At 44.3% G+C, this 17,301-nt stretch overlaps 3 protein-coding genes across 3 annotated transcripts in view; 1 reads left to right on the plus strand and 2 right to left on the minus strand.

The window, feature by feature from the left end:
- Positions 1-1,015: 1,015 nt before the first annotated feature.
- Positions 1,016-3,818, minus strand: LOC109472553 (MAM domain-containing protein 2-like). The gene is made up of 6 exons (XM_019772336.1): positions 3,815-3,818; positions 3,469-3,681; positions 2,886-3,068; positions 2,327-2,464; positions 1,759-2,021; positions 1,016-1,222 (listed from the first exon to the last, which is right to left on the minus strand). Exons 1-6 carry the CDS (start codon positions 3,816-3,818, stop codon positions 1,136-1,138), a joined length of 888 nt encoding a protein of 295 aa, XP_019627895.1. The 3' UTR covers positions 1,016-1,135.
- A 2,488-nt stretch (positions 3,819-6,306) lies between these two features.
- LOC109472635 (pyrethroid hydrolase Ces2a-like) lies at positions 6,307-12,173 on the plus strand. The gene is made up of 8 exons (XM_019772466.1): positions 6,307-6,719; positions 7,149-7,270; positions 7,757-7,885; positions 8,501-8,636; positions 9,420-9,990; positions 10,559-10,685; positions 11,254-11,377; positions 11,994-12,173. The coding sequence occupies exons 1-8, from the start codon at positions 6,348-6,350 to the stop codon at positions 12,153-12,155; spliced, it is 1,743 nt and encodes a 580-aa protein (XP_019628025.1). The 5' UTR covers positions 6,307-6,347; the 3' UTR covers positions 12,156-12,173.
- Positions 12,174-13,276: 1,103 nt separating this feature from the next.
- The window catches only part of LOC109472699 (RNA polymerase II subunit A C-terminal domain phosphatase SSU72-like), a 10,631-nt gene continuing 6,606 nt past the window's right edge, over positions 13,277-17,301 (minus strand). The window contains exons 3-5 of the mRNA XM_019772550.1: positions 15,072-15,211; positions 14,491-14,609; positions 13,277-13,942 (exon numbers count right to left, since the gene is read on the minus strand). Coding sequence (XP_019628109.1) covers positions 13,841-13,942; positions 14,491-14,609; positions 15,072-15,211 — 361 coding nt within the window. The 3' untranslated portion in view covers positions 13,277-13,840. The remainder of the gene's footprint in view (positions 13,943-14,490; positions 14,610-15,071; positions 15,212-17,301) is intronic.

The raw sequence follows: 17,301 nt of genomic DNA on the forward strand, positions 1-17,301 counted from the left end.
CTAGAGTTCCCCGATCTCATACCTTCGCCAAATGATGTTAATCTTTATGACAAAGTTTAGAATAGATTACTTCCCCCCTGATTTAAGAAATAGGAACCTAATTTTCATGAATTATATCTATTTTATCATAATCTCAACCAGAAGACAGTCTTATATTAACAAAGAATGCATTCTAGCATTTCCTAATAAACAATTATGCAAATGAGGTCCTGATTTGAATAAATTATGTTTAATGATGTTCACCTCAATTTAACTTTCAAATACCACAAGTATGAAATTCCAGGCAGTTATCATTACATAATTATAAAATTTTCTCATTAATTATGCAAATTAAGTCATTATTAACATAATCAACATCTTCCTGTGTTTCTCTCGTTGTCAATTACCAATGTCACAAGCTTCAATCGTCCTATAATGGAATACAGCTGATTTGTAGAATTTCCCCATAAATTATGCAAATTACATCCATATTTGCATAATTGTCACATAATTATATTAAGCATCATGTAAGCTACCTACATACCAAAAATCACGACGATCCGTCAATCGGTTCTTGAGTTATCCCCTGTTGAATATTTTCAAGAATTTATCCCTGCAGTTCCAGAGCAAGCCGCTAGGGGGCCTAAACTCACGTCACTTCTTTCCCAGCACAAGAGCTACCTACCATCTAAATTTCATCACCATAGCATGTCTACATCATGAGATATCAAAACCGGAAGTTCAGCTGCAGTACTATGACAAGCCGCTAGGGGGTCCAAAATCTAATCATTTTGAGGTCTCATCAAGACCTACCCACATACCAAGTATGAAGACAATCCATCAAGGCCTTCTCAAGTTATCGTGTTTACAGACAGACAGACAGACACACACACACACACACACATACACGAACGCCCCTGAAAACATAACCTTCTTGGCGAAGGTAATAAGATATAGTGTTCAAATGTTGTGTCTATGGTCTGCAACTGGGAAAATTCTGATGCAATGTTGACCAAACATCCAACGAAAACTGAAAAATCTGGGTTTTGCATAGGTGCAGTATGTTAGATGTGCTCTGTGTCAATGTCAGCAATGCATCATTGCTGACATCATACTTGACCCCATGTGACCTGTCATCAGGGCTGCTGATTGGCTGCTATGCACATGGCCCCGTGTCAAGGATCATGTCATCTATAGCAATGTCCCCTTGTGCACTGGTGCCTCGGACACCTTCGAAAATCACCTGCAAAATAACAGCTACATCAGCACTTACAGTTATTTCATTTGGTTTTCAGAACGAATTCTGTGGTGTAAGAAGTTTGGGTTCAAGATTTGTCCATAAGAATTTCTAACAACACACATACACTTTCATATGTAAAACAAGAAATACATCAAGCAGCTGAATAAGCTCTCTGAAAAGTTAGATATTTGACAGATAGCATCTTTCTAGCCTGGTTGCCATCCGATTTGTATCGACAACCCCCCCCCCTACCAAAACCGGGTTGCCATTACAAATTGGGGTTGCCGTTACAAATCGGATGGCAGCACCTTTTGTCAGTGACTGAGGATGAGTAGAATTAATCTTCATATTTTCTACTGACTCGAATACCACTGTTCTTGACGATATTAGCAATTTTATTGCCATCTTTCGTCAGTGACTTAGGATGAGTAAAATTAATCTTCATATTTTCTTACTGACTCGAATACCACTGTTCTATATAGTGACATTATTAGCATGCCCTTCCATGCAAGTCTAAAGCAAGAAAGAATGAGCCTTACTTGAAAATTCGCAGCCGTGTTAAATGTAACTCCCGCTTTCGACCACTTGTTGCCTTGGGGCCCAGATAGAGACCAAAGCTTTCTGTCGTCATTGGTTCCCATGCCAACCGTGCGTAGATAGACGTTGAGAGAACCGATGCCCTGACCCCTCATGTGGTAGTAGAACGTCAGACAGTGCGGCCCTGTGGTGCTGTACACAGGTGACAAACCATGGGCCTTCTTTCCTGGTGCCTTCTTATTTGCCTCGATGAAAAGAAAGCGGCCTGTAAAAAACGATTCCGCATCAGTTCAACGATTGAGCTGTTGATCTTGTCCATCGGTCATTTGAACACATCCATAATGGTGACCAGCCCCTAAAACTCTCTTCTGCAACTTGCTACATAATGTAGTCCAACATTACAGGGTCATAACAACCAGCTTCCTTAGTCGCCACAGGGTAGTGAAATAGTTTTAAGATAACAAATTCAATTTCCAGCCCTTTCTGTAGTACAATACAATACTGCAGAAGACCCAATAAAACATAAAATCACATCGTGTCATTTCCCGATGTCTGCCAACCCCTGCTCACCATGTCCAATGGTATGGTCTGATTTGGGTCCGGTTCGTCTGGACGGAGTGCCCTTACCCTCCTGACTCCAGCTCCAGTTGAAGTCATCACTGGTTCCCTCTGTGAAGCCGCACAGATCTTCGTCGAATGTACACACAACTGGGAGACAGAGAACAAAACTGCATAAATCGTCTTCTTTGTCATGCTCATTCTGAATATTAATTCTCAAAAACACTCACAGCTAATTGCCTGAACCAGATTTCTTCTGAGGCAAGACACTTTAGCTGGCTAGACGTAACCGGAGGACAACTGGTTACGGGCTGGCCAACTAAATCTGCCTGGAGATCACTCCTGGCATTCCATTTTTATGTTATGAAACTTCGTCAGTACTTTAAAACTTTCGGTTATTACTGCATGAAAGGAGGTTGAACAGGAACCTCTGAAACACTTCATGGGTTTATCCCATTTAACTGTTCCCCCGGCATTCGTCGATGTAAATGAGAACTGAGGATGTATATGTTTTTGTCAAAGAAAGTGATGTCCAGAGACTTACTGTAAGACAACGAACATAGGGGCATACCTCTTGTTGCACGTACTCTTGTAGCTGTCGTGGTCTCATCAGTTGTCATCTCCAAGGGAACGGTTGACATGGTGACAGACGTTGGCATGGTGTCTCTTGGTGTTGTCTGTTTGCCGGCATGAGTCGGAGTCAGCTCTGTTGTACCCTGCCATTTTGCGATCGGTTCTCCCGTCACTGTGGCGTCTTAGCGAGAGAAAAATAGACAACGATATTACAATGGTTATTAGACAGAAGGGAGAAGAACAAGATAATGAAATGGAACAAATCCAGTAAACATACTTTATTATGTATTTATTCTATTTATTATTATTATATATAATAATTCTTAAAAACGTCAATGTAGCCCAGTCAAGTTCAGTACAGTGCTGATTTCTAATGGGCCCCAGGGCCAGAAAAAAACATAGTCTGATACAGAAGTAAATTAAGAAATTAATAGGTTTAATACAGAAGAAAATCACAAATGTGCTTATGGTAAAGATGAATGAAAATTGTATAATATTTTGGTAACTAAAGATGAGACTGGAGTCAGTCAGTCATTATCCATCAATCATACAACATCTGATAAAACAAACCAACAACTCACCACACTTGTACAGCGTATTAACCTTGAGCACATCCAGGTCGGTCCACCCCTTGGAACGCCCGATCTTCTTGGTAGGGTCCTTGGACACAATAGTCTTCTTCCCATTGATGGAGGCGGTCCGCGGGCCGTAGTGAATGACGGACTGGGTGTCGTAGGGAAGGCCCAGGGTCGTGTAACGTTTGCCGGAGAGCTTGAAGTTAGCGTTGCCTGATCCTGTTAAAGAGTTATTTTTTTAATTCTAAGCAATTTTTACCTCCATGAAATCTGATTTTTTTCTAGAAATAGAAATACATGCATGCCAACTTGCCAAGTTGGAAGGGTTGCATCCTTTTTTAGTGTTCCATACTCATGCCCGTAGCCAGGGGGGTTCGGAAAGCTCAAAGGTATCTAAATGAGTGAAGCAAGTGCATGTGTGAGTTAATCTGGGCCAGATGAACTTACACAGGAGAGTCTTTTAGATACATATCAGGAGAGTCTTAATAAACAAGCTCTTTGATCCTTCTTCTCTACTGTTTCCACAACAAGAACCGCGCTATTTGATCCTTCTCTATCTATTCTTAACAAGAACCGCGCCGTGCGTCTGCATTTGAAATTAGACAAGACAATAGTGGAAGACATGCATCAATAGCGGCACACTGCCACAACTTTGTTTACTAGCTTGTCCATGACCTTTGCAATGCACTGTGGAGTACGGTAATGCAGCAACTTACCCCGCCCGAAAGGGACGACGGATGATGATTAGTATGAAAGGCACTGTAAATGTCCGGCCGTATACATGTCGGGTCCTAGGCGCCCCCTCCCCTTCCCCCCCCCCCCCCCTACCTAGTAAACAAACGTCCGTGCCAGATGTGCATCCACTGGACTGGACGTGCAGTCTTGAATCAGCACCATCGGTTTTGTGAACAGGTGTTAGTCGGTGATCGCCTTGCAAAACATCCACCCAGTACAGAGAAAAAATCTTATAGACAAGAAAAATCTTTTAAAATAAAAAAATTCTAAAGAACAGGCACAGTCTGGTATTAATATTAATAACCTCTAATAAAAACCTCTACTAAGTGGACTACACTGCAGTATGATTAAAATGAACCAGGCAACAGGCCAACTCGCGCATTCCCGCCAAAAGCCCGGGCAAGCTCCCAATAGACTGGTTATCCAGCTGTAGTACTACCTACAACAAATGACATTCGCGATGTCATGACTTTGCGATGGAGAGGTCAACGCGAATACCGTGAAAATAAAATCACCAAGAACGTTACAAGATTTACAGATGTACCTGGAAATTGGTAGATTCTGACGTGACTGAATAAAGTTACACGGTTTCAGTTACTGCCCTTATCATAACATGCAAACACAGAAGGGCTAATGAGCTAGCTTACACTACACTACACTTTACACTGTGTTTTGGAACTTTTACAGACTGTTACTAGCCTCCTTCGCGCTCCAACAAGACCACTGCAACAAGACTGCTTCCCGTCGGCGACTAAAAAGGGCCATGCAAATCGCTCCTAAGTGTTTTTAATGGCCATTTTTAGTCGCCGACTGGAAGCAGTCTTGTTGGAGCGCGAATCCTTCTCTCGGCGGCAAAAACTCCCTCGGCAGCAAATCGTCCCTCGCGGCGGCATATTACTCGCGTCGCTCAGAGAAAAAATAACGCCGACGCCCAACAAGACTGCGCAGGAGGCTAGACTGTTACAGACTATCCGCATTACCTGTGGCAGTGCGTGTACCAGAACACAGCCGGTAGCTAACAGCAGCACATGGGCCGTTGAAAACATCGTCAGAAAACCACAGAGGTGCATGGGGAAGCTCCGTCTTGGCCTGTACTGCTAACAGCTTGGTCACCGTATACTTAAATAGCATGGGTTCCCGGAAGTGACGTCACCGGCGTCAGGCCTTCTTGGTTCACTCAGTCGTCCAATGTAGAGTACTAGGAAATGTGCTGACGTCATGGACTGGATAAACTGTCGAGCGCAGTCATTGTGTCTGACTGGGATGTTTAGTCTGAATGGGAACTGGTTTAGTTTGAGTGGAAACACACACACTCACACTTACTCACTCACTCACACTTACTCACTCACTCACACTTACTCACTCACTCACTCACTCACTCACTCACACTTACTCACTCACTCACACTTACTCACTCACTCACTCACTCACTGGTGATCACTATTTTATAGTTTATCGTCTGTTGTTTCCAGTTTCGCAGCCATAAGGCCATGTTGATTTGATTATATGGATGACATCCACGCCCGCATGAATTTTCGGCCGTTCACGTCCGCCCCCCCCCCCCAAAAAAAAATTCAACCGTACTGTATATCGTACAAAACAGTTGCAACATTCTTTTGACAACATATTTATACAGAAACACACAACAAAAGTTCAGCTACTCTGGGGAGCTTTCGAGACGAACTGTGTCTTTTCTTAAACCCGATTAAGATCTCGTCTTGGAGTTCTCTTGTTACGTGACTTGATGTAATAATCACGCGACAAGAGACAGTCATATACAGGTTTCAGGTAGTGACGCCCCCTGTCCCTGTTTAAGGTATTGAGTTGTCGGCGGATCTGGATTGCCTCCCGGACACCCCTTGCAAACCAATCGGAATCTTGATCAAATACTTTTACCCTGTCCCAGTCTATGTTGCGTTTCTCCTTGGCGACGTGCTCCACGACAGGTGTTCATTCATCTCGGGGACAGATTGGTAACACTCTGCTTTATGCGTGCCGTCACTCGATGACCAATGGCCTAAAACAAATTTTGTCAGGACTCGCTCCACAAACTTTAACCTAGATGTCCAAAGGTCGTCCCTAAGCCTTTGTCGTGGCGAAAGGCTCAACTTTGAACCTTCTCACTGTAACTTTGGAACACACCCATAACGATGAGCGCCCTTCCTTTCCTCCTACTTTCCCTCCTGCTTGTTTCCACGTCCTGTGCGGCACAGGAGTCGGAAGTCCCCACAAAGTACGGGCGAATCTCCGGCTACATTACCGACTACAACGGCGCGGGCGTGCGCACGTTCCTCGGCGTACCCTTCGCCAAGCCGCCGACCGGAGAGCTGCGCTTCATGCCGCCGGAGGAGCCCGAGCCCTGGGACGGGGTCCGAGAGGCGACCGGCTACGGGTCGGCGTGCCCGCAGGAGAGCATGTACCTCCAGGGGTTTGCCGAGCCGTTCGCCACCGTGAACGTACCGTGGAGCGAAGACTGTTTGTACCTGAACGTGTATGCGCCGGTTAGGGGATCCAGCACTGAGGTGGGCATGTGGGCACTGATTTTCTGCTGATTTGTATTTTGTATTAACTGGTATAAAACATAAACAGTACAAGCCACCACAGGTATGCGTTTGTTTGTACAATGTATAATATCTATATCTATGTCTATATCATATGATTTGCCACACCAATTGATGGTTGTGGTCAGATGTGATTGTGTGTGTGTGTGTGTGTGTAAAGGGCACAATTACAAGAACGCTATTTTCATAATTACAAATGTATGTATATATGGTTTATCTGTTATACAGAAAGTTGATGGTATCATAGGGCATTTGGTGGTTATATGAGATCACCATAAACCTCCCTCGAGCATGTACATTAACTAGCGTATCGGCACTATTGGAAGGGCAGGACCCCGTAGGTGTGATGGCTATATCCCTGATTATCACTGTACCGTTTGTACTCGGCAGGACCCCCTAGCCGTGATGGTGTACATCCACGGAGGCGGCTGGCAGGCCGGGACGGGGTCAGGCAACAACGGGACTCAACTTGCTACCGAGAACAACGTCATCGTGGTCTCACTCAACTACAGGTGGTGGACTTTTAATGATCTAGTTCTGTAGGAGCGACATCTGGCGAGATTTAGCCGTTTTGCATATCATGGCCGCCAACACAGTCGCCCTGTACGGTTGTAGCAAATAATATTTCTTAGACTGATTGCATGTTACGTCTCTGAGAAGACATTTTAAGAGTAAGAGGAGGAAACGGTACCTAGCACGGTTTTCATTCTTTTAGCTCCAGTTTGCTTCCAACTGTTAGCTGGGTGCCATCTGATTTGTAACGGTGCTTCTTGCAATTTCTAGCAAGCTAAAGAAATGATTTTTTGTCGGGCCAGCGAGTTAAGAGCTCCATTACAAACTGGAGGGCACCTAGGCTACCAACTGTTGGTCCAGAAAGTGATCGTTGTAATGAACTACCGGGAACGAGCTAAGGAGAAATAAAGATCTTAAGAATTGTCCACCTATAGCGGATACTTTTTTATTGGCTTTTTCTACTAGCCTCTCGTTCCCCGTTTCAGACTTGGAGTGTTCGGGTTCCTGGGAACGGGGGACCAGCATGCCCCGGGAAACGTGGGCCTGTTAGACCAGACTCAGGCCATCCGCTGGGTCAGGGACAACATCGCTAACTTTGGCGGGGACGTCAACAGGTAAGGTTCCGTCAATGGCTGACTTTTATAATTTATTACTTTTTGTCTCCGAATCAAAGAAACTCCTTGAAATCGTCCAAGAAAATGCAAGGTCTTCAAAATGTGTGGTGTTTTTTAATAAATATTACTAGTGTTATATATGCTGGATGCTGCTATAGAGATGACCACACTAGACCACGGCTTGAGCCAGACTGAGCTCAGGGACACTAAGTCCCTGTCCTTTATTAGTATTAATTGACCCCAGATGTGTCACCACTTCCTACCCCCTACACTAATACATTTCATTTTGCGGTTCTCTACTGTATTGCTTTCGTTTCAGCATACACAACTTGGGTGCCATCCTCCGAAATAGCGACATTAGGCAAAAACTACGTAGGACGGCACCCAGGCTATACACAACTAGGGCTAACGGACTTGTATGAGAACTTGTAAGAGATAGCGCCCTTGTGACACTGAATCTTGAAATTTCCTCTGTATGTGTCTGGTAGAAGTCATTGTGAAGCAAGTTAGAACTGTCATTTCCAACGCAAGAAATTGGACCTTTCGATTGTACTCCAGTCTGTATTAAGGAATGAGCAGGATGCATATGTTGACATGAATATTTCCCATCCGTAGGATCACGATATTCGGGCTGTCTGCCGGCGGCATGGCGGTGAGTCTCCATCTCCTGTCCCCGCTCAACTCCGGGCTGTTCCGCCGCGCCATCACACAGAGCGGCTCCCCGTTCACTCCGGGCTTCCTGGGAACAAAGGTAGTCTAAACCAGACTAACTACGCTGGCTATATATAGGAGAATATTTGCCAGAGGAGTTTGGCCGCCTTGTAGGTTTGACAGGCCGCGAAACTACCTCCCCGCGGCCGGACTCCCTTGGCCAATTTTACTCTTTTTTTTCTTGCCGAATTCTACGATCCGTATTCCCGTAGAAAGGCCTGGTGGAGGCTAGAACAAAGGCGTTTTTTGCTTTAATCTTATAGTTGATTAGCCTGGGTACCATCCCCAGTAGTATATTCGCAAACTCTAGTTTGGCTAATAGTTGATGTCCTCTGGACATGTCAAAATCTGATTAAACTTTAAAGAGTACAGTCAAGTGATATAACGTCCTTGGTCAAATCGGTACCCATACAACAGTGGTCACCGGTAATAAAGAACTACCTGACCGTACGTACAAGTGACCATCTCTACATAAGGACCATCTGGCCATTGATATACAGTCGCACCTGTGCTGGTGACCACGTGCACCTCTACCAAAAGACCAGTGCCTGCTGGCCAAAGGTGACCACTAGTTTGGTAGTCCCTTGGATATGTTTAGTGACCACCAGTCCACATAGGCCACATGTCATCGGTCGTCATGGGCAGTTTTAACTCTAATAGATGATTAATTCGCGCATTATGATTGCACAGTCACAGTACATGACTTATATAAATTATTTAGCATACGATGCCTGACAGTGATATTCCTAATCGTTCTGTAGAGTTAGGTCGGACAGAATGAATGAAGTACGTTTTGAGAAGAATAATTTATTTCCTCCCACAGGAGTCTGCACTAGCCGACGCCAGGCGGTTAGCTCAGTCCTTGGGATGTGACAGGACCTCCACAGAGGACGTTGTATCGTGCCTGAAGTCTAAGACAGCCCAAGACGTTCTGACGACCTCCTCAGCCGTACAGACCCCTACCCACATCTCCTTCCTCCCCATCGTGGATGGAACATTCCTGCCTACGTCACCGGAGGAGATCTTCGCGGAGGGATCTGTGGAAGCCCGGGACTATATTCTTGGAGTCACTAGCATGGAAGGCGGTATCGTCCTCTATGACGACTTGAACGAAAAGATCGTCTCTGAAGAAACCTTCCAAGAACACTTGGAGTACGTGATGGCGTCTTACAACACGAACCTGGTGCAGATAACACACGCGGCCAAGTTTGAGTACCTCAGAAACCTCACGGCCAGCCCACGTGACATGCAGCTGGACTTCATGACGATGTACGGTGATTGGCTGTTCGTTGCCCCGACAACACGAATGGCGAGAGAGTTCGCCAACACCGGGAATCCGACGTACCTATACAACTTCGATCACATCACCAGCTATTTAGATCACCCATGGATTGGTAAATAATGCATTTAATAAATTTTTAATATGTTTATAATAAAATTATTATAATGTAATATTTGAATGCTATCTTACCATACAAGACCATACACGGGTGACCATACCTTTATTGTTAGGTGATCTGGTAAAATAGATAAACCAAAACTGAACCAGCAGGTGTTATACTTATTCAAAGGAGTGTCAAGCCACTTTATCGAAAATAAAAGCCAAGAGATCGAGGAATTCACAGATACGTGGACAAATGGACAAAATAAAGGTTTCAATAAATAATATCAAGAAGCGAGAGGAAGCCGAATGTACTATTGCATTTTAGATGTCTTCATGTATGCTTATGTTTTTAAACATGTAATTCGTTTATTCGAATTCATTCATTCAAAATTCCTCTGTTTCCAAAAGAACCACCGATGCTGATGAAGACTCTGCTATGTGATTAATCTGTATCTGATGTTGTGTATGTATTGAAAGGAGTGTCTATGTTGAGAGAAATGAAATACTGGTCCCAATCATGTTCTGTATAGAATGAACACAACGAACTGAAGACTGTTATCATGCACCCCTGTGCCCAGGTGGAGCCGCCCATGCCGAGGAGAACTACTACCTGTGGCCGTCTGACAACTCCGACATGATGACTGACCAAGAGAAACTGTTGGGGAGGCGGATGAGGACAATGTGGACCAACTTCGCCAAAACCGGGTATAAATAACATCTTCCGAAGCTATTCGCAACCACCTGTTTACAATAGCCAACCTTTTGATAACCGTCTGGAATCTTTATCAGGGCAATTCCCTGAGAAGATAACAGACGGTCATCAAAATATTGGCTCTTTCTTGTAAACAAGTGGTTGTGAATAAGGACCCTTGATATTGAATCATTCACCAACCATATGAAATTATTTGCGAATGGAGAACCAATGTCCCTTTTCTTTCTTTTAACTAAGAAACTGCTGAAGCTGCAAATTAGGATAGGAATAGGAACGAAGTCCCCTTTGCTAATGCCAGGTTCCATCTACATTTTGTGTATCTAAATGTCATAAATGACAGATAAGCAAGGTATGTTTAAGTTTGTGGAAACTCTAAATTTTGTACAGGTCTAGATTCCAAACCCACGGGTGAAAAAGCTTAGTCAAACTATCAAACTTGATTATGATGTGCATGTAACATTTATTTGTTTTTCTCTACTTGCTCTTATTGTTAGCCTTGGTCGTCTTTTTGAGCCAATGATCACGCTAAATCTAAATACTAGTACATTCTTCCGCCCCAAGGAACCCCAACTCGCAGGATCTGCCGGTGACGTGGCCGCAGTACGACCAGCACGGCCGGCAGTACCTCACCCTGTCTACCAACATGGGCCCGGGCTCAGTACAGGCACATCTCCGCTCGAAACAGGTATATATCACACAATATCAAACAACCCTGATTCTCCTAATAACATTTCCCTACAACAGCAGGCGTACCTTCAACTCGAACACTCTCTACTGCAATACTTGTACTGGGCCTGGACTTCTTATTACAGGCAGATCTCCGGTCTAAGAGGTCAGACTACCGTGCTCAGTATGATCAAATACTCAGTAAATACTAAGCCTGGGTGCCATTCTTCGTACCACCGGCTCTCTAATTCCTCTAGCTACAACGGGTAACCCAAGGACAATATGGAGCTGGTGGTAACTACGGAGAATTGCATGCAGGTTAACGTTAGTAACCAAAACCTATAATGACAACCATGAGTCCGAATTCAGTATAGGCACTGTTCTTCCTAAACATGCCTCTAGCATCTGGTGAGGGTAAACCATCGCAGTCTTCAATACAACAGAGGATAGCCTGGTTACCAAACCTATATTAACGCCCGAGTCCTACATCTAAATTTGCGGAGAGGATCCGGATGTAGGACTCGGGAGCTAAAATAGGTTTGATAACCAGGCTAACAGAGGATGCACATTAGCCTCTTGGTGCTGGAGGAAGTTGCTTCTCACAAACTCAATACTAGCCTTTCATTTTTCCCCAGGTGTTTTTCTGGAACTACATGGTGTCAGCGCTGGCGCGAGTGTGCTGTGCCTGTACCGGGGCCGTGTCCTCCGCCACTGCCGGGATGTCAGCCTCCGTGTGGACCGCTGTGGCTCTCCTGGTCGGCTGGACTCTGGCAACACGAGTCGGGATGGTTTTGTAATGAGATATTGTCATTAGATCTTGGGAACAATTTTGAATGCTGACATTTGATGTGCATCCCGAATAAACTATTGACATCCATACATACGTGTTGTCTTAAGGCGACGTAGTTTAGTCTTTTGTTTTACTTTAAGGAGTATAGGCCGCCATGAACATCTAGGTAACATATGGAGATATATATTACAAACGTCTAGTGGTAATGCATGCTGCAAATATCTAGACTGAGATGTTCATTTTTCAACCACGAATCCCATACGTGACGGCTGTACTTCTTGGCTTGACTCTTGGCAACTCTGACCAAGATTCATATACTTTTCACGCCGGTGGAGAAATTCAGTATCAGCTGGAGATGTTTGATAGATCTCATGGTTGTCATAAAATTTCCTTGATCAAACTCAGTGCAGTAAAAGTTTGTGAAAGTACAAGGTATGTGATACGTTCATGCAACACAAACAAAAATCGTCGAGAACGTCCTTCTTCCCGTCAATAATCTTTATTTCAAGTGATTTGCTAACTGTCTTATTCTATCCCACCTTAAGCAAAGGAAACGATCGTACCATCGCCAAACCATATCCCAATCACCTAGCAAGGATTACGTAAAAATAAAATTATACATTATTTACAAAATAAACGACTGGGGGTTAGCAGGAGGATGATCGACATTAGCTACTAGTATCTCCAAGCAGATTTTTCGGTGGCAGAGTCGTAAGCAACTGACAAGGCAGTATCCAATAGGCCAGCACCTGTCAGAAAAGTATTCGTACATCATGTATAATGATGATGATGATGAAGTCACAAGCCTCTCAATCTACCTCTGCTTCATCATCATCAGTACCATAGCTTAAGCCGTATGGGCAGTCTTTCTGTCTGTTAGTATCTGCTTGGAGGGTAAATTATTATAATTAGCACTTATTGCTAGTGACGTACATGTATAACTACAGGTGCTTAACCGAACTTCAGCTAAATACATATGGCATTCTAGTAAGCAATACTGTGTTCTGGATACTGCACTAAAACGTCAACGTTGGCAGATGTATATACGTTGGGATGGTAATATAAGGAGACATCAAGCAAGTAAATAAATGTCGTGCAATCACAAAACAGATAAATTACTCTGTTTTCCTGCACATTTGGCAGTTCCGGTTTTGATAGATTGTGCTCCTGTTTTTTTTTTCAACTTTCACTTTGGTAAGAAGCTTGCGGTAGGGAAAACATGCGGCACTTTGGAGACGCACGACCAAGAAAAAAGAAAACTTGAAAACAAGTCAGCAAAGACACAAAAAGGCTTGGAGACTATGTCCACTAACCACGTGGTGAACTTATCAAATTGCAGCAAAATTTGTCTTTGTCTGATTGGCAGCGAAAGTCCTAACTGTCCAACGGAAGAAAACGTGTGATTCTACGGCGGTCCTGAAAATTATGGTGCGCTTGAGAGGCCTGTTGTCAGGAGCCTAAAAGCACGGTGTCTGTGAAAGGCCAGTCATCAATAAGCTAGAAAGTTCGATGTGCACTAGAGGCCAGTTGTCGGTAGTCTAAAAACACAGTCTCTGTGAAGGCCAGTCATAAATAACCTAGAACGTACGGTGTGCATGACAGGCCAGTTGTCACTAGCCTAAAAACTACGGTATCCGTGAAGGGCCAGTCATAAATATCGTGGACAGTACGGTGTACAGGGCAGGCCAGTCGTCAGTAAAAGGACACTGTGTGCAGGATGGGCCGATTGCACTTCTCCTCGAACGCCTGGAGGATGTCATCCATGTCGTTCTCAAGGTCATCCGAGTCTTGCAGCTGGAGTATGAGATCGAAGGGTCAAATGTTGGTAGTTGAAAGGGTAACATATTTGTGAAATATTTCATATGATTTTTGGGAGTTATTATGACACTGTTCTGATGCTAAAAAAGACAACAGCAGCAGCATAAAAAACTGATAAACCTGGTAAAACAAAGAAACAAGAATAATGCGTGCCAACGCTCATAGTACCACTGGCATGGGTACCCTAAAACTTTAGGGCATCACATTGAAAAACAACGGTGTTATCAAGACCTTCTCAAGAATATTTTAAACACTTGCATATCTGTAGTGTGCAAATAGCAAACATGCTGAGATTACGAAGCAGACAAAAATGATAAGGCAGAATTCGAGACCACGGGCATCGGCCTCTACCAGGTGAGGCTTCAGAGGCGGCAAAACGCACTCTTTTAGCAGACTAACTCTCCCGGCATGCTTTCTGTTTATCTCTACTCTTTTCAACTACCTCTGAAGTCTGGTAGAGGCTATGCGGAGATTACTGACTACAGTTAGTAGATTATGAAGAAGAATATGCGAGTTGACGTTACCATATGACAGAGGTCACATATAAGGAAGGCTCCTATCGTGGCCTCCTCGTGATTGTCCTGGATGTCGATGTTGATCACGTGAACTGGTGCATCCGCGCTAGAGTCTCTCGTCTCTAAATCTGAGAGAAAAATAAACATAACAACATTTGAATGTTATTGTAAAGGGATAAAATACAAGAGTAGACAGTTGTGTGCGTCAGAAAAAAAAGTTGCATCGTACAACGTGTCCATCCTTTTTGCGGTTGCGTTGTCTCCGTGCATCTTGGAAGTGGACTGGTATCTTTTGTTATTGTTGGGTACGGAACAACCTCTCCATGCTCCCTAACTTTGGCAAAAACACATTTGACCTTGAACATTCAAGATGGCGGAACCTTCCACGACGTGACGTCATGAGACTGACCAAACCGGCCGCACGACCGTATTATAAAACCCTTCCCGCCCCCAAATTTGACCTTGAGAATCTCAGATGGCGGTACCTCCCACAGCCTGGTCGTAAACAAACTGACCAAATGAATCTTCAATATCGTTACACTACTCCCCCCTGACACACATTTGACCTTGAGAATTCAAGATGGCGGTACCTTCCACGACCTGGTCGTACACCCTCTCCTCGCACGTGACGACGATGTCGAACCTCTCCTTGGTGGACTGGAACCTCTCCGGGCGCGGCTTGATCCTCCTGTTCCGGTCCAGCATGTGCAGGATGCCATTCTGTGTGTATCTGGGGGGTCTGGGTCAAGGAACTGGGGTTCTTGTATAAGACATCTTAGATATGTTTCAGTATTGTAGAATCTCTTATCAACATTTTATTTACTGCGTTACACTAGTATTGATTGTATAGATTGCTTGTTGATTTGCATCATTTATATCTAATAAATAAAATGTTCAACTTAACTTCCAAGTTCCCCCAGAATGAAATTGCCATCATTTACTACTACAGGACTAGGCTTTCGTATTATTTATGCAAATCATGTCTTCATTTACATCACTGATATCGATCGATATTACTCTCTATCAAGCAGTGTAGGAAGCCGGAGCCTAACATCTGCGTCCCTAATCGCAATCCTAATTGGACACGCCATCAGATGCAACAGATGACGCGCGCTTAACCGAACATCTGCAACATATCGTAACATGGGGGTTTCGGAATAGGGGCGCGGCAATTGTTTCAACAAAATAATAGATTTGGGTCCGGTACAACAAAAATGTCGGACCGATATGGAGGAAGTACGTGAAACGATGGTAACATTGTATATTGCTCTGCTGTCGTTGTTGAACAGTTATTTTAATGTTCAGTTTTACAGCCACTCATGATAAAAGTTATTTCCCCCGATCCTTCTACCGTGGTTACTGCACTAGGTTATAACTTGCTCCTCACGTCCCCGAATCTGTCAACTTAAAGTTCGTCGAAAATCCAGTCCCGAAAATGTACCTACACCTACCATGGCGTCATACATCGTAAGTCTTTTGCATCCTGTCGGACGATCTGTAAATAGCCGGTGGGCACGATCAAGGCCAACTATAGCCCAGCTCGACTCTTGGGGGCTTGTTGCTGGGTGAATGTATGAATGCTCTAACAGTTGTGACGACATACAACAGCCGCTACCGTTTTTCAGTCTCCGTTGATGCCAATCTACGTGATGCAGTACTTAGAACTTCATCATGCATTGTGCAAAGCTCAAGTTGTACGACGTTACGGACTGACGTTCGTCTACCTCTGTCTGATTCTTTACCACTCTAGACCCACTCCTCACAGCCTACAAATAAACTCCCTAACTCCTCTCGCAACCAACTTCCTATGCCCCTCATTACCTTCGAACTGCGTAACCCACTCACGACCCACAAACAAAAGAATCCTTATCCTTCCTAAACCTGGAAACGTCCTAACCCCCCTCAAACCCCACCAACCCCCAAGAAAACCTACCACCTTCCTAGATCACATTTTACACATTTCCTACCCCCTCACAACCTACCAACTTCCTAACCCCCTCAGAATTTACAAATTTTATCACCCCTCACAACTTACAAATTTCCTAACCCCCTCACAACCCAACTTCCTACCCCCCCCACAACTTATAAATTTCCTAACCTCCCTCACAACATACCAAGTCCCCCCCCAAACTTACAAATTTTCTAACCCCCCTCACAACCTACCAACTTCCTAACCCCCCTCACAACATACCAACTTCCTAACCCCCCTCACAACATACCAACTCCCCCCCAAAACTTACAAATTTCCTAACCCCCTCACAACTTCCTAACCCCCCCAACAGCTTACAAATTTCCTAACCCCCCTCACAACATACCAACTCCCCCCAAAACTTACAAATTTCCTAACCCCCTCACAACCTACCAACTTCCTACCCCCTCACAACCATACCAACTTCCTAACCCCTCACAATTTTCAAATTTCCTAACCCCCTCACTAACTTACAAATTTCCTAACCCCCTTGCAACCCAACTTCCTACCTCCCACAACTTATAAAGTTCCTACCCCCCTCTCAGAGGGGGGTAGGAACTACCCCCCCTGAGGAATTTTCTAACCCCCCTCGCAACCTACCTACTTCCTAACTCCCCTCACAACATACTAACTCCCCCCCAAACTTACAAATCTTCTAACCCCCCTCACAACCTAACGACTTCCTAACCCCCTCCCCAAACCTACAACTCCTTTGTTCCCTTATTGCCTAACGTTACATACTTCCTGCTTCAATCACAACATACAAGTCATAACCCCCCTTCACCACCTACATTGTAACCCCCCCTTCACCACCTACAAACTGTCTAACCCCCATACACCCTACAAACTGT

The sequence above is a fragment of the Branchiostoma belcheri genome, unplaced genomic scaffold (genome assembly GCF_001625305.1).
Source record: "Branchiostoma belcheri isolate BF01 breed outbred unplaced genomic scaffold, Haploidv18h27 scaffold28, whole genome shotgun sequence".
NCBI classification, from domain to species: Eukaryota; Metazoa; Chordata; class Leptocardii; order Amphioxiformes; family Branchiostomatidae; genus Branchiostoma; species Branchiostoma belcheri.